At 43.1% G+C, this 24,750-nt stretch overlaps 1 protein-coding gene across 1 annotated transcript; it reads right to left on the bottom strand.

The window, feature by feature from the left end:
* Window positions 1-2,089: 2,089 nt before the first annotated feature.
* On the bottom strand, window positions 2,090-5,451 carry TMEM252 (transmembrane protein 252). Its single transcript, XM_052645435.1, has 2 exons — window positions 5,174-5,451; window positions 2,090-2,327 (listed from the first exon to the last, which is right to left on the bottom strand). Exons 1-2 carry the CDS (start codon window positions 5,449-5,451, stop codon window positions 2,090-2,092), a joined length of 516 nt encoding a protein of 171 aa, XP_052501395.1.
* Between the last annotated feature and the right edge of the window lie 19,299 nt (window positions 5,452-24,750).

A 24,750-nucleotide genomic window follows, 5' to 3' on the forward strand; every position in this document is an offset into this window, starting at 1 on the left:
GACAAAAGCCCAGTGATAGAGCTTGTTCTAGTCAGTGAATGTGCTCAGACCCTAAGGAGAATTCCGGGATAACCGTCTCAGTAGAGGAATAGAAAGAGATGACAAGAAAGAAATTATAAATTGCCTTGCTAATAAATGACCACCTTCCTGTTGGACAACCATGAGTGACCTTCATGTCCAGTTATGCTCTTGATGTCAAGGACTCAAATCACAGATGCCCAAAGTCCTGCTTTGTGTAAAGGAACTAGGATTTCCTCGTATGGCTTCCTGCGTGTCAGGACATGCTTCATCTGAGCGCTCCGCAATAACAGAAGGAGGAGGCCACAGGGTCCCTATCTCATCTCTACAACCCTAGCCTCCTCGAAAGCTCTTCATCTCTCCCTCCAGAGTCCAAAGCCCTCCTGTGCCCTTCACCAAGGCTGTCTGTTATCAGAAGGAGGTATCTTTCATCATGGTATAACAATCAGATGAAAGGAAATTACAACTTGGTGAGGGCCAAGCTCCGCAGAAAAACGGAGGAGGGTTTATTTACATTTTAAAAGAGAAGCCAGCCGGTTAACACTAAAGCAACTTTTGCTGCCTCTAAGGGCTTTAAGATAATGCTGCTACCCTGGGGCTCCCCTTCCTGTTAGGGCCTACTTCCTGAGGGGGAGATAAGTCTTAACTTTTCCTTGGAAGGAGGGAAGTAAGACAGGATTAGCACAACCTAGCACAGAAGTGTGAAGTAAAGTCTTCCCTGCTCTTCTATGGACTTTTCCTCACCCTCATGGAAATAACTATGTTGTTGGAAAGGTTTAACTTCTCGAACTCTCAATTTATGCATCTTTGCAATGAGAATAACCACAGCACTTATCTCTGAAGACTATAATGAGGGCTAAATAAAAAGCATAAACAGTTGTAGTAAAGAGCATGCCTTATAAAAGGTATTCCATAATTGTCATATATTAATCCCAGCATAAAGTCCTCACCTGACAGGGCAGGAAACTGAGGCCCAGAGAGATGAAGTTTCTTTCTCAAGCTCTAAAGCATCAGGCTGTGTATCCTCCCACCACTCTGCCACCTGACTTGTCCTCATGTATTAAAACTTATGATAAGATCATAAGACATAGTAAAGCTGAAGAGGAAGCATTGGGCTTCAAAATAAATGTATTAAATCTAAAAGTGTCTGGATCTATGTTTTGAGACACAAAGAATTGTCTGTTAGTAATTAAGGTACTACACTATAGTCTCCTTTCTTTCAAATCCTAGAGATTTACAGGGGATTCACTGAAATATATGGGTATTTTAAAGCTTTTCAAGATTTGTGTCTTCTGTATTAATAACAACCTATGGCTAGCACAAATTCTTTTTCTCCCCTGAATCCTGTGTATTGTGAATTTTTGAATATTCTCTTTATTCAACTTGAGTCTCTAGGAAATCTTCTATATATGCTTGTAAAACCATCCCATTTTTAAAATACTCATTTAAGACTTTGTGCTTGAACCATTTTGAAAGTAAGTATTGAAGTCACTTTCCTTTCAGACAGAAATAAAATATACATACTTAAAGTCATACAAAGTAACATTCATGGGTTCCAGGGGCAAATCTCTTACAATGTGTGAATTAGCGTGCCACTGGCAGTACGGTAAATGAGGATAACTATGAAACCAGCCAGCAGAACCCACAATTTAAACGATAATGACCATTGGTGGCCAGCTTGCCTTTTCCCTTTGTGAATATTTGTAATGCAGTCCATGAAGGCGCATGGTGTCCAAACGGCATCTCTTCCTCCGTGCTGCCGGTCAGGAGATGGGAGAAGTGTTGGGGATGAGCAGAAAGGAGCAGAGCTCTCACAACAAAACCTTTGCAGTCCAAAAGCTTCCCTGGGTTGGGGTGACTGCGAATTCTTTGAAATGTTTGCCTGGTGCCCCACCCTGCCCTTGCAGGCCAAGCACACACGTGGAATCGCATTGGCCTCACACGGTCCCGCTGCGAGCTCTCCTCTGGGGTCGCTGATGTGGCTTCTCCTCCCACAGTCCCTGCCTGTGTTTATTATTAGTAGCTGCCTCCCATGAGGGTGCGTCGTGAGGGCTGGTGCACTTCCCCTGCTTCAGCACTCTTGGCTTTGCCTCTGAGCATCCTGCCACGGCCTTGCTGCTGCCACCCCATCTGCCGCAGACTCGTCATAGGGTGGTGGGTCCTCTGGGTGGGCCTCATCTTCACCCTGAAATTCAAGGCCCATCTCTGTGTACAGAGGTGGAGGAGCACCCGAGATCTCTTGCTCTGTGTGACAGGCTTGCTTGTCAGCAGCAAGACTCTCTTCGTAAGCTGGAGGGTAAAAACCTGGTCTGGGGGACAAAATGCCACAAACATTCGTGTGTTATTTAAGCAGGTTGTGCCAAGGAGGCATATGTCCTCCTCTCCCAGATCACACTGTGTGAAGCTAAACTGTTAGAAAACATTGATTCTGAAACAGATGTTCTTCCTCCCTGGCATCCCAGGTTTGTTTGTTTTTTTTTTTTTAATGTGCTGCTCTTCCAGCAAAACCCTCTTTATCAGCCATGGGATGTATGCCTCTATAGTCATACTTTCCCCAGTGGGTTATTCCACATTATCCCCTCTCTCTTACTCATTGGAACCAGGAAATTTCAGCGGGAGATCCTTAGCAGGGGTATGGGACAGGCCTTGACTGTGGACTGTCTCTCTAACCAGTTATTTAGTTCATTCACATCCTTGTCCCCATTCACACACATTGTCTTCTAGTCAGCTGTACTCATGGTCTCAGAGCCTCACAGCCAACAAAATAATGAATGAAAACCAGCTCCATGAAGATTCCTGAACAATATCAGATGCTTCTCTTCCCTATTACTCACATTTCAAGTATTTTCGCCCCTGCCCCATTTCCATGCACACACACACAAAATACTGATTTCTCAAACTATTCCAACTGACAGCTTTATATAGATTTCAGTAGCGGCCCTTTCCATGCCAACAGGCTGATGGCTAAAGGAGCCTTTCATGCAAGAGCTGATGTACTCATCAGTAATCTTGCCCAACGTTGCTAATTGCTAAATCCTCTGGCTTCTCCATCATGAATGGGAGAGGGGGTGGCACAGAAGTGGAGAAGAGTGAGGGTGAGCTTGATTGAGCTGTGTGATTATAGAGTGAACCCTTCCAGTGCATGCAGGGAGTGTTTGTGGTGCGTAACCACAACAGAACAAGGACTGCCATTTGCAACCACAGCTCCATTCCAAACGTTACCAGGCCCAAAGCCAAGGAACTGAAGGAGCCATCTACTGTGCAGCATAAATCTCAGCCTTCACTCAGAATAGCCAAGGCCGTGTCATGGGGCACATATGTAAAAGCGTTGAAGACACCAAGGTGAGCTGTTCCCTGGAGTGATTTGAGAGGCTCCAGGATGACTGCCGCCTGCCCCAGATCCCGTCCACTTCTCCCAGCCCCCGCCCTCCCCACACCACTTCACAGTCCCAGTGTCCTGAGTTCCACCTTTGCAGACCCCTTTGCTTTGAAGTCTCAATCTAGGTACCCCTTTCAAATGAAGACACTTCTGAGAAGTGTGACTTACCATTTACTGACCCCCTAGCCATGCTAAGTGGGCTGGGCATCTATGAGATGCACTGGAAAGAGGCAGTAAAATGAGGGTGTTGTGACACCATCGCTTAAAGTGTTTCAGTACAATAGTATGCATGTGCTTAAAAATCTAAGCTACATCTTTAAGGCAATCGGTTACTCTTATCAAGATTCACATTCTAGAGGCAATCACATAACATTTATAGCAAAGGAAAAAAGAGAAAACATCACTCTAGAAGCATCTTCTGCAGTCACTTCACCTTTAATTTCCTTTAGCAAATCCAAAGACTTTGCAGTTAGTAGAATAACGTTGAAAATAGATTTTGGTCATTGTAGTTAGTACCTTATTAAGTATAGTATCATGTATCATAGCATCATGTCAAAAATCAATTGTCATGGCTAATCACTCATATTCAAGATACATGGAGTAGCTAAAACATTTTAGATGAAGAGGACAAAGAATTTATGGAGTCTCGCTTCCCTGATGGCTCAGATGGTAAAGAATCTGCCTACAATGACAGAGACCTGGATTCAGACCCTGGGTCAGGAAGATCCCCTGGAGGAGGGCATGGCAATCCACTCCAGTATTCTTGCCTGGAGAATTCCGTGGACAGAGGACCCTGGCAGGCTAGAGTCCATGAGATGGCAAAGAGTCAGACACACCTGAAATGACTTAGCAAGCACGCAGGCGGCCTGTCTGTATCTGAAGAATGATGCCTGGGGTTTTATCCCTAAATGATTCTGTGTTTAGCCAAAAATTAGGAGAGTTTTGGTTGTCTGATACTAATTGTAACTAAAGTTAATCAAAATTTTTTATTGTCATAAAGTATATATAACATAAAATTTACCACTTTAGCTGTTTTAAGTGCACAGCTTAATGGCATTAAATACATTCACATTGTTTTATAACCATCACCATTATTCATCTTCAGAACTTTTCCGCCATCCTAAACTCAAACTCAGTACTCATTAAACAGTAACTCTTCATTCCCTCCTTCCCTTGGTACCTGGGAATCACTGTTCTACATTTTGTCTGTGAAATTTGACTGCTCTAGGTACCTCATATAAGTGGAATCACATAGTATTTGTTTGGGGGGCCTATTTCTGGCCAGTTTCACTTAGTATAATGTCTTTAAGGTTCATTCATGTTATAGGTGCATCAGTATTTCCTTTCTCTTCAAGGATGAATAATATTCCATCTTTTGTATGTACTGTATTTTGTTTATCCATTCATCTGCTAGATGGATATATGGGTTGTTTCCACCTTTTCACTATCATGAAGAATGCTGCTGTGAACACTGATATAGAAGTATCTGTTCAAAGCCCTGTTTTCACTTCTTTTGTCTGTATACCCAGAAGTGGAATTGCTAGATCAAATGGTGGTTCTATGTTTAACGTTTTGAGGATCCTTCATACCATTTTCCAGAGCAGCTACACTATTTTACGTTGCCACTAGCAATGGACAAACGTTTCAATTTCTCCACATCCTTGCTAACCCCATGGGACTTGTAAGTTGCTCCCCAGTAGATTAAAAGTCATTGACCTTTTCCAGAACTCAGCCACACCACAGCCCTCCCCAGTCCTCCGGCTTCTGAGCACATACCTGTCCACTGTGGCCAGGGGCAGGGCCCCCTGAGCACCATACTGTCTGAGCACACGGTTGAAAACCCCTTTGCTTTCACTGGCCTGGTGGTAGGTGCTCCAGAAAATTCCACTCAGAAGGATCACAAACCCCAGAGGCAGAAGCAAATAGGCCAGGGTCAAGTTCCCCTGGCAGTTGAACAGAGAGGCTGAGGAAATGAAGAAGGCCCCCAGGCAGATCATCAGGAAGCCCAACAGGAGGGCAAAGACACAGAGAACTAGACAGGTTCTGTTCTGCATCGCTGCTCCTTTGGAGCCCAGATCCCCGAGCCTGCCACTCCCCTTCTTCCCTTGCTCAGAGAGAATGCTCTCATTAGCCAGCTCACAGCTTTATATGCTCTGGGACCAACTGGCCTTTGGACAATTAAATGAAGCAGGCTCTTAGAAGCTATTCATTAACCATTGAAAATAACTCTAATATCCTTGGACGATTAACCTAAAAACACAGCATTGTGTCCTGCAGGAATGAGTGGCCTGCAGGCGCAGGTCTCTTGTTCTTCTGAGCTGGATGGGACCCTAGGCTGACCCCAGTTATTTGCAAGGTCTCTCATCCTTTGATTCAAAGGTCTCTTGATCTCCAGGGCAGGTGATTCCAAATGAATGCTAAAGAAATTAGCATTCCTTGCTGAACTGCTTTCTTTGTGGTTTGGCAGGTAGTCCTTTCCTAATTGCTTCTTCCTTTTTCTATCCTAAAAAGATATTTTTAAAGGCTTTTATCATATTTGTCTTGCTTCTCTCAATCTCTCTTTATTGACCTCACAATATGATGTTGGAAAAATTCCAAAAAAATGCCCAGGGGTGAACTCCCTGATTCAAAGAGGGGTGTTAGCAGGAGGGGGAAGAGAGTGCTGGCAAGGATTGTAATAGAGCTTCAGGAATGTGAGGGAATTTCTGAGGGTGGTTGTAAGTGGTAGTGATTTGGTGACTTCTTCTTTGATTCTGTGTCTTTCCCATTTTGGGGGCCCAAATGTTGAAATCCTAGGTCATTTTTATTTAATATATAGGTGTTAGATAAAATTATTTTGCTTACTGCTCACCTTCCGGCCACCATACTTTGCTCACTAGAAATATTTAAACCAGATCTCACCCTTCCTCCTCTCAAAAAGGCCACTGATATTTGATAAAAGAGCATCCCCTAAACATTCGTAGCATGTTTCCACCTGCATGCAAAACAGCTACGTATAAGAAGTACTGCCTGTTCAATCCTTACCCCGCCCCCCGCGACTATGTATCTTAGGGTTTCACAGAGTGCACTAACATATTAAAGGCTCTGAAAAGTCCTGCCTTTTTTTCTCTCATAAAATACATAGTAAATGAAATTTGTTTTGGTAGATGCTACTAAGGCACTTCCCAGGTGGCATAAGTGGTAAAGAATCTATCTGCCAGTGCAGGAGATCTAGATTTGAACCCTGGGTCGGGAAGATCCCGTGGAGAAGGAAATGGCAACCCACTCCAGTATTTTTACCTGGAGAATCCTATGGACAGAGGAGCCTGGTGGGCTGCAGTCCATGGGGTCGCAAAGAGTCGGACATGACTGAAGTGACTTAGCACAGCACGGATGCTACTAAAAATCGTTCCCTTCCTCTCCCCTGTACCATTGCTCTATGAAGCATTGCCTTAAAAAAATCTTTCCAGAACCAGTCTTCTGTTTTCTATCTAGAATTTGTTTCTTCTGTCTTGTCTGTCTTTGGTTTGGATGGTGGTGGTGGTAGGTTAATCACTAAGTTGTGTCTAGCTCTTGTGACCCCATGGACTGTAGTCCTATGCCAGATCTGGTTCAGGCTGTGATTCCTTTCTCTTTTATTTGGTGCTCTGGCATATCCCTGGGCTTCGCTGATAGCTCAGTTGGTAAAGAATCCACCTGCAATGCAGGAGACCCTGGTTTGATTCCTGGGTTGGGAAGATCCGCTGGAGAAGGGATAGGCTACCCGCTCCAGTATTCTTGGGTTTCCTTTGTGGTTCAGCTGGTAACGAATTCGTCTGCAATGCAGGAGACCTGGGTTCAATCCCTGGGTTGGGAAGATCCCCTAGAGAAGAGAAAGACAATCCACTCCAGTATTCTGACCTGGAGAATATAGTCTCTGGGGTTGCAAAGAGTCAGACCTGACTGAGCAACTTTCACCTTCACTTGGCATATTCCTGCCAAAACTCCTTCCCAGGGCGACTCTGTGTCACTTTTGTCCAAACAGATTCTCTTCAGTTCCTCTTTGATATTCCTCTACTCCATTACTGCATTATTGTTATTTACCATTACTTTCCCAATGGAAACAGTTCTTTGTGCAATGCCCTAGTGGAAGTTCCATGAATGCCCTTTAGCTTCATACCTACTATCTCCTCAGCTCTACCTTCATTTGTGGGCTAGGAGAGAGAGAGAGGTTCCTGGATAAAAAATGATACACAGTCTGTCCTCATTTCACCTCCTAACCTCTATCTCTGTTAGCTTCAATCCTTATCTTCAACTGACTTTCATCTTCTGGTCTTGATTTTATCCTTATAATCTTAAAGCAACTCCTCTCTTCTTTTCCAGTTTTTTGTAATATTCAAAATTGCAATCAAATATATGTTTATTTCCCCTATCTAACATGCCAATATAGTCATTATTAGCATAGAGAATGTTGTCCACCTCTCAAGGTACAATTCTTGAGCACTTTCAGTCAAACTTACAGAGGAATTCTTAGATCCAATTGGTCTTGAGGTTGACAGATTTCTAATGTGACCTCCAAAGATCTCTCCCTCCTGGGATCCATGTCCTCTTGAGTGTGGGCTGGACATAATGACCTGACTCCAACCAAGAGAATATGGCAAAGGTGATGAGATGGCCCTTCTGAGATTAGGTTACAAAAGACTGTGACTTCTGTCTTGCTAGCAGACTCTCTCTGTTGCCATTGTGGCTTGCACTCTTTGAGGAAGAAAGTCGCCATATTGGAGAGGGCCGTATGAGAAGGCAGCTTCTGGCTGACAGTCAGTGAAGAGCTGAAGCCTTGAGTTACCCCAGCCAGGGAGGAATTGCATCTTGCAAAGGACAGGAAGGACTTGCCCAGTTGAGCAGGGAGGTGACCAGACCCTAAGCAACACTTTGATGGAGAGACCTTGAAGCTGAGGACCCAGCTAAGTCATGGCCAAATTCCAGACCCACAGAAACTGTGAGATGATAAGCATGTGCTGTTTTAAGCTGCTAAGTTTGGGGGCAAGTTGTTAGGCAGCAGTAGGTAATGAATTGTCGGTAAACAGTTTGTTAGGACTTGGAAACCAGAGGAGACAATCAGTGTTAAATGATGCTCCCAGTGTGGAGCACATAGAAAGTGCCCTATCAAAGTCAGCTGTAGTCACCCTCACTATGCTTGTTACTACCATCACTGCTGGAACTCCAGAGAGCTGGAAAAGACCCAGTATTTTCGACTAAAAGTTCTGCACGAGGAGCAGAGTCCCAAGAACAGGTACTAGACAGGTACCAGGTATCAGGCAGTGCCTCCGAGCTATAATCAGGTATTAGAGTAAGGAGGGATTGCCTTCTCTTTGAGAACTGCCCACCCACAGGGTTGGGCTTCTTTGTTTCAAACCAAAACCTGAGGATGATCAGACTGGGCATTATGAAAAGTCAGGCCTAGTTCTTGTGGTCACATGAATATTTGAGCAAGGACGTTTTCTCTCCTCCAGTTCCAATAAAGGTTAACTAGTGCCTTCTAGTTTATCCGATAGGTCCTTTCTCTCCCACATCCTTGAAAGCGGTGTCTGTCGTTTCAGAGCAGTGTATTTTGTTGTGGTGGTTGGTTTTTTGCTTGTTTCGGTGAGAAACTGAAGAGGGAAGAGCAGGATTCAGGAAGGGTGGAAGGTCTTAGTTATTTTGCATAAAATTTATATAAACTAAAGAGTGAGTTCCTGGACTCAGAGTACTTGAGTTTATTGAGGATGAGGTGGAGGCCCAAGGAGAAAGTATGAGAGAATCTGCAGTATATGAAGAGAATAGATTAGAAAAAAGGCAAAAACCAACATAGAAATATGAAGTATTTCTAAGAATTGTGTATCTCCTTCATGGTACTTGAGATATACTAGTTAAGGATTTATGTTGACGCTATTTGCGCATATTATGTTTATTATTATAATTAAATATATAAATTATTAAATAATTGCTTATTTTAGATATTCTGCCTCAATTCTGAACTGCACACATCACTGCTAACTAAAACCAGTGATTCGCAGTTTTAAACAACCCTAACTGCTGTGGTTTCGCTCTTCTCTGGGCTGTGGTAGGCCCTCTTTCCCCATAATCACTCACAGTGGAAACATTTTTGAAAAGCGAAAAATGAAAGTAGATGTGTTGCTTCTATGATAATGAAGTGGCACAGAGACTGAGAGAAAGCCTCCTGGTCTGCATCAGCCTCGAAGGGGTGGACAGCCCAGCAGAAGAACAGTTGTGATGATAGAAAAAAAAAGCAGGCCAAATCCTCCGAGCTGGGAAAAAATGAAACAAATCCAATAAAGAGTCCAACACCAGAAACATCACCTGAAAGAGCCAGCTTCGGGAGACCCGTGGGCCTCTGGCTGGGCTTTCATGGGCTCAGCCCTGTCTTCTGGGCCTGCCTTTACTCCCAGGGCATCTTTCCTGTGCTTGCCCACCTTGCCACATACCCAGCACTGAGTGCGAGGGAAAGGGGCCGGTGATGCTCCTTTTAAGGCAGAGAAACTACAGGGCAAGAGATGTATGACTCACCTAAGTTCATATAGTGAGCATGGGATTGATGAGAAAATGCATACTCCAGGAAGGGCATGGACAGAGACCCACCCTCTATAAACAAATGTTCTGGGACCCAGTGGAAGCCAAGACATGACACCCATCCTGATTCCCACGCCCTCCATAAGAGATTAACCTACACAGTGATGTCTTCCTTCTAAGCTAGTTTATTTATCATTATCATTCATTAAAATTCACCAATTAGCAGCAGTGCCTGACCTGAGAGCAGGCAGTGCTATGTTATTTGGTTGCCAGCCAAACTAGTTTAAAACATAATCACATTTTCAACACTCTGTTCCTTTGAGCTGACCCACCAGCGCTGTTCTGAACATCGAGTCCAGCCGAGTTCCAAGTGCTGTCCTCCCTTCTACGTCAGAGCTCCGGAAACCTCACCCTTCTTTCAAACTCTCCCATGTAAGAGGCCTTAGAACTTCAAACAACCCTCTGCATTCCAGTCTTCATTTCCTGGACACATGGGCCAGCACCCTTCCCTTGAAAGCAGGCAAAGCATGTTGCCCTGATTGAGAAGTGGACGCGGACTTTGGAAGAAAGCTAATGGTGTGTAGAAGTTTTTGTATAGGAGGAGCATGGGGCCAAGAGCTGGGGCAGAGTGGCCAGATTTCCTAAGGTCACTTGGGTTTAGGAAGTGAAGTTCAATGGCTGGTTAGGAAGGTGAGTTGTCTGTGTGGCAAGCGATATCACCCGGTCTGGTTTCACGGTGGTGCTTACTGAGTGATTTCTGGATTAGCCTTTCACACTTGTGGGTTCACTGGGCACTGGCCACTTCCTCCTCCTGCCCCTTGTTTTCTTTGCTTTTGATCCTTTCCTCCCACCTCACTCTTTCCCCCCTCATTCACTCAGAAAGATTTAAATGAAGGCATTAAAGGTTGGTAGAAGACAAACTGCAGCAAATGGGTGGCATTGTAGGGAAAGGAGATATGAGACCAGCACACGAGACTCAGACTCCTTCTGGAATGAACCTAGTGAATCTCCAGGGCAGAGGACCCTGAGCAATGCCAGAACAGGGTGAGGCCCAGGAGGCACTCGACCAGAGTATTCAACTTCTGAGGCCACCAGAAAACTTAGTCATCCAGATAAATCAAAATTTCACACGTTTTTAAAAAAAATCAAATTAGCAAATATGGCTTATGGGCTGCTCCCTCTGTAAGTAAAGGTTTGGTGAGGAAATCAGGTTCTGTCTGTGGATCAAACAAGACAAATTCTGTCCTAAATAGAGCTTAACTTTAATCCAGAAACAAGCCAGAAGAGATTTCATTTCATTATGGATCCTTGGAAAACTGAACGGGGACCATATTTCTGTGGCCAGTTTGGATGGGAGCAGAAGCCTCCAGCCAGGGTAGCTTTGACTGCCTAAATTATACCAGTTAGTGTGACGGCCAGTGACTTGTACATATGAAGTGGGTTCTGTGTCCCACCTCATGAAATTTTCTTTAATACTGATGTTCTATTTCCCACCTCCCTCGTTTCTGATACTCTTGGATAACTTAAATGATAGCGTAATTATATGATCCTCAAAGATTTGGTAAGAACACACCCATAAAACCACTAGTTCTAAGATTTTTTTTCCCTTTTTTATATCTTGTAGTTTTTTTTAAAATTGAATGTCAGATGTTGTATATATGGCAGTAGAGACTAAGAAAAGTAACATTTATACTGTACCTCAAAACGGAACACCTCTTCTGTGCTCCCCTATCAGTGGAATGGATCAACAGTCTAGTCAAGATGTGAGCTGAGTTTGGACTCCATCGTCGCTATGGTTCCCTTCAGCACACTGCTGCTGCTGCTGCTAAGTCGCTTCAGTCGTGTCTGACTCTGTGCGACCCCACAGACGGCAGCCCACCAGGCTCCCCCGTTCCTGGGATTCTCCAGGCGAGAACACTGGAGTGGGTTGCCATCTCCTTCTCCACTGCATGCAAGTGAAAAGTGAAAGCGAAGTCGCTCATTCGTGTCCAACTCTTCGCGACCCCATGGACTGCAGCCTACCAGGCTCCTCCATCCATGGGATTTTCTAGGCAAGAGTACTCGAGTGGGTGCCATTGCCTTCTCCCCTTCAGCACACTGCTGCTGCTGCTGCTAAGTCACTTCAGTCGTGTCCGACTCTGTGTGACCCCATAGACGGCAGCCCACCAGGCTCCCCTGTCCATGGGATTTTCCAGGCAAGAGTACTGGAGTGGGGTGCCATCGCCTTCTCCTCTTCAGCGCACAACTATTCTCCAATTCTTCTTGTGTTAACTGGTGCTTGGATTGAGGGTTGGGTTGCTTGAGGGCTTTTGTTTTTTCAATGTTTCTCCTCTGCTCTCAACTGTAGAGCTTCACTGTGTGCCCTCAAGGAGTTTTCACACCCGCCCATTCCTTCAGCACTAGGGTGCTGTTGCCTGTGGCTTGTGCTTGCTAGCTGGATGCTGGGGTCAGAGGCTTTCTCTGTTATCCTGTCCACCTTAGTCTTAGGTCGGCTCTGTGGTCCTGGGTCTTGGGGCGAAGGCTTTTGCAGTGGTCCCACCCTTTCTTCAATATGGTATGTGTGTGCTCAGTCGTGTCCGACTCTTTGTGACCCCATGGACTGTAGCCCACCAGGCTCTTTTGTCCATGGGATTCTCCAGGCAAGAATACTGGAGTGGGTTGTCATGCCCTCCTCCAGAGGATCTTCCCGACTCAAAGATTAAACCCATGTCTCATGTGTCTCCAACGTTAGTCTCCTCTCAAGTTCTGGCCTCAGGATGGTTTCCTGACCCTCCTCTAGAGGTAGAGGGTTTTTTCTTTTCACTGACCCCAGCTACATGGGGTCACCTCTGTTCTGGTGGTGGGGTGGGGCGGGGGATGGTTGCTGCCCTTCTCTCTCTAAGCTGCTGTTTAACAAAGTTTAGGTGGCATTTTGACATTCTTGCTGCAGCTTGGCGATGGTCCACAGAAAAGAACCTAGAAAAGTAGGTGCGAACTCCCTTTGCACCTGCACCTTCCAGTGGTTCTGTTCCCTCAAGGTAGCCCACGTTTGACATGAAACAGTTCACTAAAAACGGTAACTGGATTCTTTATACTGGCTTATGTGGTACTCCACATCTCTTCTTCCTGGGCTCTATCACAAGTTGGCCAGACTTCATGCCCAGCTTCCCTTGGGGGTTCCCTCCCCTCCTTTGATTTCATGCTCTTTCCCCTCTAACCTCAGCTCTTCAATGAATTCAAGAAAAATTATTTGCAGGTTTTCAGACATTTTCTTGGCGGGAGAGTGACAACAAAGGTTTTCCCAACTATCTACATTCTAGGCAGAAGCAGAACATTTTCGGCACAATGTTTTCAAGTGGGTCAATTGGGATTCTCTTTCAAACTTTCATAGGGATTAGTGTAGAGCTATCTCCTTTTCTTGAATCAATTTTTATAATGTACACTTTCCTAGGAAACACACTGACCCCATGGACTGTATCCCACCAGACTCCTCTGTCCATGGGATTCTCCAGGAAAGAGTACTGGAGTGGGTAGCTATGCCCCCTCCAGGGGACCTTCCCCATACCACAGGCAGATTCTTTACCATCTGAGCCACGAGGGAAGCCCAATACATATATAGTTTAAAGTTGCCTCACTCATAATCTTACAGCCTCCTCTGGCTCTGTAGGCATGTCACCGTTCCAGTCCTTGACCGTTGCTGTTCGTGTCTTTGCGCTTCTTCCTTGATGAGACAAGTCAAAGCCATCTTACTAGTCTTTTTTCAAAGCTACTTATTCACGGACTGATCTTTCCCAAGAGCCGACACATTTGGTTGCAGGTCTTTTCCAAAAGGACTCTGTTTTGCTTTGTAAGTTATTTTTTTCTTTTTAAAATTTTTATTGGAGTACAGTTGCTTTGTTTTGTAAGTTTTATATGTCACAATTTTCTGCTGTTATCAAAAGATCTTTATTGTACTTTAAAAGCATTCTTTGTCATTCTTTTATCTGCAGTGAATTAGGCCTTTACTTTTTTATTGTTCATCTTAGTTTTATATTTCATCAGTTGCTGCTCTTTAGAATATGCTCTTTAGTCTACTTTTAATGGTTGTTTTTGTCATCTTTTTGTAGTGTCTTCCATCAAATGCTTAGATGATTTATTTACCATCTTTATTGCTTTCTAATCAGTATAATTAGGGCTATATATTTTCTCTTGTGTGTCACTTTGGCCTTAGTCCCACAAGTTTTTATATACCATGATCATATTGTCCATCATTTCCAAATAACAAGTAATTTAATCTAACATAAAAATGAGCAAAATATGTAAACATATAAATGATAGACAAAGAAATGAAAAATATAACTTAAATAATGAAAAAAAAGTTCAACCTTACTTATAATAAGAAAAAGTAAAATATAATTTCTCACCTATTTGGTAAGTCTCAAAGTTTGACGACACATTCTGTTGATAAGGCTTTGGAAAAGACATTCTCATATGTTACTGGTGGAAACACAAAATCTAACAAAATTACGTTTGTATTTTTCTTCTGACGCAGAAATCACGCTTCTGGAAATTCATTCCAAAGATACTCTGGCAAAAACTCAAAAGTTTAAATGCATGGATCTGCTCATTACAACAGTACTGTTTGTAATTACCTAAAACTGGAACCACCCCATTGCCTATGAATAATGGTTAGGTAAAAAAACTAAGGTACATCCACATGACATGATGTTATACAATTATAAAGGAATGAGTAATATCTTCATGTTATTATAGAATGTTATCCAGGATATTTTAATAAGATAAAGTCAAAGTAACAGAGTTTAGAGGATAAAAAGATAGTCAAAGGAAACAGTAGAGTTTAGGGTATAAAAAAAGGAGCGGTTGATACCATGATGATAGATACATGCTATTATAAATTTGTCTAAACCCGTAGTATGTACAACACCAAGACTGAATCCAAATATAAACTATGGGCTGTAGATGATAGTAATCTATCACTATAGGTTCAGTAGTTGTGAGGTCTGATAATGGAGGAGGCTCTGCTTGTGAGGGCAGCAAGGGACATATATGGGAAATCTCTGCTCTTCCCTTCAGTCTCGCTGTGAACCTAAAATTGTTCTAAAAAATAAAGTCTATTAAATAAAGTCACTTTTAGAAAAGAATGGGATAAAACTAAATATGCATAAATGCCTATATATTTTAAAAAAGAAACAAAGTATCAAACAAAATTAATTTTTAAAAATGTTTACCTTTAGGCAGAGGGAGGTAACAGCGTGGGAGGGATAAGATTGGAAGATAGACTGAATGTGCCTTTTAAAAACAGTTTTGAAGGTTTCCAAGTGGCTCAGTGGCTCAGAATCTGCCTTCAGTGCAGGAGACACAGGTTCGGTCCCTGAGCCAGGAAGATCCCCTGGCAAAAGAAATGGCAATCCGCTCCAGTATTCTTGCCTGGAAAATCCCATGGACAGAGCTACAATCCATGAGGTTACGCAGAGTCTGACATGACTTAGCAACTAAACAACAACAACCAGCAGAAAATCAATCTAGTCCCACATATTCACATCTGACGTTATTTACAGGAAGATCATACACATTTAAAACATTAGTAGGAAATTCACTTCTGGAAGTGCTAACAACTTTCTAAGCAATATAAGTCATCAAGAATAAAAGCAGGTTTGGCTTCATAAAAACGTAAAACATCTGCACATTTGGAAAACACCTTAAACAGACTATTCATGCAAATTAATGAAAGCTATTGAGAAAAAAATATAGTTTTGACATTGGAACTATCTACATGTTTTACATAATTAAAACAAAATTAAAACTAAAAGACAGGGAAATCCCCAAATAATTATTTCAACTAGCCCAAGATGGGACAACCTGAAACCGAAAGTTTCAAAAACTGAAATGAATTGAAACAAATAAATTACATAAAAACCCTTGAGTTAATGTTTCTTCAGCTCTGAAAAATAATCTTCTTTGACTTTGAATGCCCTTCCATCTACTGCCTTTGTTCCTTCCATTACAAAACTCTCTAGACAGATGTAGTAGCTTCTGGAAATTCTTTATATCTTTGTCCTGTTTTGAAAGAGTTCCTCAGCTGAATGTTGCAGCTCATTAAAATAATATTCATCTGTGCCCACGGCTGGCCAGGCCACTCCAGATGGCTGTTTTCTTGCCCTCCGTACATCTCCTGCCCAACCAGTGCCCCTACTCACAGGACTGAACTGCCTACTTGCCCCAGGCCCCAGCTGATGGTTGTTCTTATCAAAGAGGCAGTGAAGGGTGGCCCCTCTGCTGGTCTCCTTGGTAACTAATGAGCCCACCTGACATCAGCCCCCTATCTTCGGTGATTTCTAGCTCTGCCCTGGAGTGAAGAAGGTCTTCATATCCTACCCACCCTCAGCCGCAGACGGTGAGGTGCTGCTCCAGGACTTTGCTGCAGAAAAGTGAGTGCCCCCATCCATTAATCAATGTCTCTGTTGCGGACTCGAGGCTCTTTCTTAAACCCTTGAAGCTGGGTGAGTATAGGCCTTATAGGCCTTCCAGGTGCAGCCCAACAGCTCGTTTGGATATTCAGCCCAATTTTAAGTATAGTGAGTGTACTTTCAATAAACCAGAAGTCTGATTATTTCTCTCACCAGCCTGCTTTTCTATTTTATGGCTTTAGTAATCATTATAGTGAATGAAAGTTCTAGTCAAAGAGCCAGCTTCTAGGGTGTGCAGAGTAGAATATTGCCTCTGTACAGGTAGATTATCCTGCTGTGGGAGGTGGCTCTCCTCAGCAGCTGAGGTCCGGGAACCTCTTTTATCGGAAGCATCTTTTGGTTTCTTGTTGCCTCTTTCTCCTCCAGTTCTGGTTGTATGAATATAGTCATCAAGTTCCTCCCTATTTCTCCATCCAGAATCAGCTCTTCTGATGGGAGACCAGCCAGGTTCACTGGTTGAAGCAGCTGTTGAGGATTTTTTAAAGAGTTGATAATTTATTTACGGCTGCACTAGGCCTTTGTTGCTCCATGCAGGCTTTTTCTAGTTGCGGCAAGCAGGGGCTAGCTCTTTGTCTCAGTGTGTGGGTTTCTCATTGCAATGGCCTCTCGGTGCGGAGCACAGGCTCTGCGACGCGTGCTTCAGTAGTTCCGGCACTCTGACTTAGTTATCCCATGGCATGTGGAATCTTCCCAGACCAGGGATCGAACCTGTGTCCCCTGCTCTGACAGGTGGACTTTTAACTGCTGGCCCACCAGGGGAGTTGAATTGCTGAGGAGCAGATACGTTACTGCCAGAACTTCGGTATATGAAGGACATGGTGGATCGTGATAAGCCCATCAGTTCATAATGCCATCTTTTAATATATTGACCAGATAATTGACAAAGCCCCTCCCTACCCTGTACTGTTAACCCTGAGCTTGAAGTTCCTTTAGAAGGTTAGTGTACAAAACAGCTGGTATCTTAGCAGGGTTCTTCTGCTGGCTTTCCAACCGCCCCACCCCGCCTTCGCTTTTATTGTTCTTTCAGTCCAATTCTTCATTCTCTTTTCCAGGGTATCTTCATATTTTCTGATCTTTGATTGTAACTTTTCTTGATTGGCATTTCAGTGGAATTTAGCGGGGGAAGGAAAAGCATACAGATGTGTTCAGCCTGTCAGTTTGATCCTCATATTTTTTCTGAGTGTATGAAGACGTGAGTGGATATTATTTACAAAATTAGAATCACTCTACTTATGTAATTTTATATTTTGCTTTTTTTCCCACTAGAAAAACAACACACGTTGAAAATGTTATTCTGATTGAATGAGCTTTCATAGTTCATCATACTGGAGTATACACACTAACTTTCTTCTGTTTCTTTGCCACTAAATCATAAGGTCCTTGAGGAAAGAGAAAAGTGTCAGCTTTTCAGATCCTTAAGACTAAATGAAATATCTGGCATGTAGCAATTCATCAGCATTCCTGATTCAATCTGATTTTTTTTTTTTAATAGTTGAACAGGTAAGAACAAAGGGTAGCAGGTAGAGAGGGAACACAGAGAGGGAGGTTAATTTGGGAACAGAGAACGCTGAATAGTGTGCTCCTGTGTTTTATTTGACTTCCCCTCTCCTCCATTTTTGTACTCTTACAGAAGTTGATCTTTGTGCAGCCACTATGGAAAATAGTATGGATATTTCTCAGAAAATTAAAAATAGAACCATATCCAGCTATTCCATTTCTGGGAATATATCCTAAGGGAAAAAACCCACTAATCTGAAAAAAATACATGCATTCCTAAGCTCACTGTCGCATTGATTACTATAGCCAAGATATGCAAACAACCTAAGTGGCCACTGGTGGATGAATGAATTTTAAAAATGTGATATATACACACAGAGGGGGACTATTACTCAGTCATAAAAAGGGAAAAGGAAAAAAGAAGGAAATCTTGCCATTTGTGACAACATGAATGGAACCTGAGGGTATTATGCTAAGTGAAATAAGTCAGGAAGGGAAAGATACATACTGTGTGATATCGCTTGTATGTGACTCTAAAAAAAGAAACAAAACCAACACCCAGATAGAGAACAGATTGGTAGTTATCAGAGGGGAAGGTGGGGGGGTGTAAAATGGTGAGGGGGTCTCTTCTATAGTGATGAATGGCAACTAGACTTACATGTTGATCACGTTGTAATGTATACAACCCTTGGATTATTATGTTGTATTCCTGATACTAACATAATGTTATATACCAATTTTACCTCCAAAAAAAAAAAAAAGAAGAAGTTGATCCTTTTAGTTGGTTTGGGAAATATAGTAGAGATTTTCCTCCCTCTGACTAAAACCCAGAAACAAGAACCTATCTCTAAAGAACAATGTTTCTTTCAGCACTTATCAAACAGGTATAAAATGCTTCAGAGGGGATGTGTTTCTAAGTTACTGGTGCAGTAAGAAGTATAAAGATGGTGTTGACCTACCCAAGTTGCTATTCACTGCCTCAGAAGGATGAGGCATTCTCTGTTTACGTTGAGACTGAAGTCATGCCCCCCTCACAGCCAGGAGTGTAATCAAGTTGTGAAAATGCCATGGCAGGACCTGTAAACTCTCCTGGGATTGTGACATTCAGATTGTTAGAAATCTTTACTGAAGCATATTGGGAAGAATAGTTCACTATACTTGAGAAAGTGTTGAAAATTAAACCAAGAAGGCATAAGACAACATATTCAGAAGTTTTATCATCAAACTCAGAATTATTTTTTTGAATTTTATAAGTATAATTGGGAGCCTCAAAAGCTGATGATTCTCATTTTCATCCAGAGTTTTTTTATTTCCCCTCTCTTTCCCTTTTTTCAGTGCATCTATTTATTTAATATGAGTCACTGGTGTCTAGCAAGCACATAAAGTTGAATCACTTATTAAAATGTTCCTCTCTGAATGAGAAGTTATATTTATACATAAATTATCATCTTTTCACATATCATAGTTTCATAGATTTTTACAGATCAATAGGGACCCAAATTTATTTTTTGAAAGTTGAATGAAAGAAGATTGCTGGGAACAACTTGCTCCTGATGAATGGAAGGGTAGCAGTAAATACCATGGTGGGATTTTCTAATTAGTTGGTTTGGCTGCCTCAGGTCTTAGTTGTGGCATGTGGAATCTTTAGTTGTGGCATGCGGGATCTAGTTCCATAATTAGGGGCTGAGTCTCGGCCCCCTGCACGGGGAGCACAGAGTCTTAGCCACTAGATCACCAGGGAAGTCCCAGTATCTTGGTTTAAACTGAAATTTGTAGTTTCTCACATCCCACGGTCCAATGTGGAAAACACACCTAAATTGTGATAACACTTTGCTGAGTACCACCATGTACCAGGTACCACTCATTTACCATTTCTGATGCCTGCAACAGCACCCCAAGGTAAATATGTAAGCTCTCACTGAGGTCAGAGAATGCTGAGTTCTGAGAGCATCAGTGGCCAAGCTCGCTCACAGCTCATTTACAGCCAGTTTGCAAACCCTAATGCGCTCTACATCCTACACTCCTCACAATGCCTCTCCTGACAGTTGAGTTTAAGCCTGGTGATTTTACTTGATCTACAATTGATATAATTACTGATTACTGCTTCTAATGGATTTTGCAAAAGTTCTAGACTCACAGTACTGCCATTTACAAGTGTATCAGTCAGGATGGGCTAGGCTTTACTTTGTAGTGACCTCCAGAGCTCAGTGACTTTAAATAAGAAAAGTTTATTTCTTGTTCACTCACTATGGTCATCATAGAGCAGCTGAGGCTCTGTTATAAGCTGACATTATCCCAGAGGAGTGAGGAACTATTCTCCAGAGCATGAACAGCCACAGTAGCCAAGAAGAAAGATGACCTAAAGGCTCTTGCACTGGGGATTTAGTTTTGGCCCAGGTTGTCACACATCACTTTACTTACACTCATTGGTGGTAATTGGCCACATGTCCCCACAACCTTAAGGGACCAAGAACCGAGAACCTGCTGTAGATCCAGAAGACTCAAATAGCCAGAAATATTTGCTGAGTGGCAATAACTCTCACCAGGCATGCACCTAGTTGCTGGGGGGAACACAAAGAGTAAGCCATAGTCTTTGCTCATAGAAAACTTACTGTGAGACATGCAAACAAGCAATCATAAGGCAAAGGAAAGTTAAGTGCCACACTAGTATAAGCATCACATTAGAAGATCACGGAGGAAAAAATTACTAATTTTAAATGGCAAGGGTACAGAAGCCTTTGCAGAGAAGACTACAGATGAGCTTTATAAGCTTGAAGGTATTTCAAAGCATTGAAGGACATTTTTTAGGGAGAAAGGCATTCCAACTAAGGGAACAGCATGAAAGGGTTTGGCATGTTCAGGCAAAGATGGATAGACCAACAGGATAGGAGAGGCAGGTGGGCGAGATAAGCAAGGAAATAAAGACTGGAAAAGGCATTTTTGCACAAACTGTGGAAGTGTAAATGCCACATAAGGAAATAGTGCGTTTATATTGGGGTTGTTACATTTTATCAGAACTATATCAGAGATGTTGTCTCAAATAAAGGAGCATCTTGGCATGTTTACCATTCTTAGAAGGATATGTTTTCATGCCAGTTAGAATAAAATAAGACTGTCAGAGCAGAAGGACCAGTACATAACAGGTAGTCAATAAATATGAATGAATGAATAGGAAGAAAGTTGAGGAAGACGTTTTATGTTAAACTTTTGACAGTTTGTCAAATTCTGAGTCCCACGCCTGATTTTTTTTTTAAGGAAGCAAGGGAGAAGGCGATGGCACCCCACTCCAGTACTCTTGCCTGGAAAATCCCATGGACGGAGGAGCCTGGTGGGCTACAGTCCATGGGGTCGCTAAGAGTCAGACACGACTGAGGAACTTCACTTTCACTTTTCACTTTCATGCATTGGAGAAGGAAATCGCAACCCACTCTAGTGTCTTGCCTGGAGAATCCCAGGGACAGGAGAGCCTGGTGGGCTGCCATCTATGGGGTTGCACAGAGTTGGACACGACTGAAGCGACTTAGCAGCAGCAGCAAGAGAGCAAGAATAAAAATTCCTAAGTTGTTGGGTGAAGCCTCCTCAGTCATCCAATTTTCCGTGTTTAATTACTTACTCCTCTTTCTTCCTTCCCTCAGCCAGCAAATGTTAATCTTTTACCATTTCCTCTTAGGTTCAATTCTCCAATTCTTTAACAAAATTTGTTCTCTGAAATTTTTTTTTAGGTCCTCTCTACAGAGCCTGAAACACTGGACAAAACTTGCTAAATGAGAGCCTGTCCCAATACTTAAGATTATTTGCTGGAGCTTCAGGGCAAAGATTACCTCATGCTCCCTGCAGAGCCTGCAGTAAAAAGAGACTATACTAAAAAATATTTTTTTATTTTAAAAAGGAAACGAAACCCCTCAATTCTGCCTAGGGCTGTGAAAGAAGACTGAACTTTCTGGCAGCCAAGTTATCAGCCTTGGCTGGGATTTCACACCTTGTCACAGGATGATCTAAAGGAACAGTATTAAAGTTGTGGGCGGAGCACAGCTGGAAGCTTGCTGTGTTTATTCTAAAACCTTGCTCTGCCTCCTTATGCGGAGAGTGAAAAGAGGCCCTGCTAGGATAAATGAAGCAACGCCTTGCAAAGCATGTGTGGCCCTCTGAGATTTGTGACAGCAAATAAGTGAGGGAAGAAATGGACAAAGAGCAGAGCAGGGGAAGGCAACGTGGCAGATACCACGGGGGTCCTCGGTGTTGAGGCCTATGCTGCTCAAACTGCAAGTCCATGTAATCCCACAAGGAGCCTGAGAACCTGCATGTTCTGATTCAGCAGGTCTGGGGTGGGGCTTGAAATTCTGCAGCTCTAGCAAGTTCCTGCATGATGCTGATGTTGCTGGTCCCTGGACCCCTCTTTAAGCAGCAGAGGCTAGCTGACTGCTTTCCCTAATGGCCAGGTGTTTACGATACCTTGTGCTCAGGGTGAGTAAGCCCTGCTTGGTTTCATGGGATGGATATATCAAGCAGCTGAAGCCAATTGTGATAATTCTACTCCTGTAAGCAGTGACTGGCTTGGCCTAGCGGTGTGATGAATCTTGGCCAGTGAGATAAAAGGGAAGTCTTGTAGATGCTTTAGGGGAGGGCTACTTGGTCTAATAAAGAGACCCAAGGTTGAGACTTGGCACTTTCTGGCTTTGGATATTACAGTAATGTTGTAGTCTTTGAAGCTGCTGTGTTCAGCTTCCAAGCGGAAGGAGAAGTCTCGCTGACCGCTTTGGATCTGCCTTCTTTGTAGGTACCAACCTTCTCTAGTTGAGCCCTAACCCATGGATTTCCTCATGGTTCTATTTTGGACCCTCTTTTCTTCCCATCATGTGTTCTGTAAATTAGACTTTTCAAACTGTGGCTAGTAACTCAGTGTCGGGCCATTAAATCAACATAGACGTTTTGACCAGCATGGGGGAAAGAACAGACAGCCACTGAACATAACACATAGCAAAGGTAAGAATTGTTCAGGGGAACTGCATGTGTGTGTATGATGTAAAATGCATTTCTTATTTTAGTTCCTCATCAAAAAAGTACAAGGACCAAAAGTATACATGATCTCATTTATTTCTGTGACCCTCAAATCTCTATCTTTACTTGTCTATCTGTATCAGTTCCAAGCCCGTATCTTCAACTTTCTGCTTGACTTATCCACCCAGAAAACACAGAGCAATTCAGTCAAAGCTCAGCTCTCCATCATCAGTTTCAGGCCTCCGTCGTCCTCACCCCACTGCCAGCTCCTGCTCCTGTGTTCCCTCCGTCAGGAACAGACATGGCCATCTACCCACCTGGACAAATTGGAACCCTGGGAGTCATTCTTGGCCCTTCACACTCTGCATTCTCGGTCTCTAAGTTTTATTTTATTCCTATGTACTTTTGTTTTTATTTCTTTATTTATTTTTAATTGAAGGATGATTGCTTTATAGCTTTCATCCCTGTTCTTTACATGCTACCATCCTGGTGCAAATTACTATCATCTCCCTCCTGGACAAGAGCATTTGCCTCCTTCCTCTCCACAACATCTCCTACCCTTTCTAATCCATTCCTCACTCTGCAGACAGAGCGATCTATTAACCATGTCACTTTCCTACTCAAATTGAAGGGTAAAGCCACAAGTCAGTCTAGCTTTTAAGTAGCTCCTTAACTGGTCCCTAACCAACCGCTCCATCTGGCCCTCATCGCTTCCCATGTGGCACTGCTCTCTGCATTTCATAGGTACCATACTGTCTGATGTTTGGGCCTCCAGAGATGCTTTTCTCTCCAGGAGCTCTCTTCTCCCCCTTACCTCCTATTGTATCCAACCCTCCCTCATTTGCTGACGTCTCAGAAGGCTGTCACCTCCTTAGGAAGGCCTGCCTTGCTTGGCTCCCGAGTAAGATTCAGTCCTTCCAACATGACACATAGCACAACTGTAATTATTTACTTGTTCTAAGGTCTGTATTCCCCATGAAACTCTAAGCTCCATCAAGTTTTGCCTCTGTGCTTTTGACGCACAGTGCCATGCCCAGGATTTGGTGTACAGCAGTAGCTCAACCATTCCTTTTTGAGTGGACTGAAGCAACTGTGTTTAAGACATTTCTTTTAAGTAATTTCCATGGTCAATTGCAATGTTGCATCCTCAGAAAAACACCTGATTGCCTGAAAGTGCAACACTGCCTTGTGATGTGTTCTGGGAGGTTTGGACTTCTTTAATATTCCAAAGAAGGGCTATCAGGGCTATCAACTCCAACTGGACTTCATCTAACAGAAGCATGTTCACCCGGATTCCGATTCTGCTGCTCATTTGATATTAAGTTGCTGGCTACTCAGATGCCTACAGTGGCTCATCCTACTCTGACTTCTCTGTCTAAGGATCAGAACACATTCAGAGATGTGACTTAGTGACAGCTGAAGTAGCCTGATCCCCTCTACCTCCTACTTGCCTATCATTTGTCTGTCTCTTCTGCTCCCCTGCAAACCTCAGGCCTACGGAGAGGAGCCAGCAAGACCACTGACTCCTGATAACAGAGGCCTTGCTCGTTTCACCTTTCCTGCCCTTCGACATGGTGCACGTCAAGGTGTCCCGAGGGGATACTACAGCAATTCCTTTGGCCTCTCTTTGAAGTTGAAAATTAAAATGAGTTTTCTCCGGTGACTTTAAGTAATATAGTTAAATATTACAGTGTGGTTGACCCCTGCCTCCCCACTTCTCTCCTTTGACGTGATTCTGACCAGCCTGCTGATCAGACGGACATGGGTGAGCTACAGAAGGGGGTTAGCAGGGAAAGGGACGTGTTATACTTTAATAAAAACAACAAAAGTAGCCATTTCATGTTCCCAGGAAAGCTATCATGGGCCAGGCCTGGAGGTGCACGT

Source organism: Budorcas taxicolor, chromosome 8 (genome assembly GCF_023091745.1).
Source record: "Budorcas taxicolor isolate Tak-1 chromosome 8, Takin1.1, whole genome shotgun sequence".
Lineage (NCBI taxonomy): Eukaryota > Metazoa > Chordata > Mammalia > Artiodactyla > Bovidae > Budorcas > Budorcas taxicolor.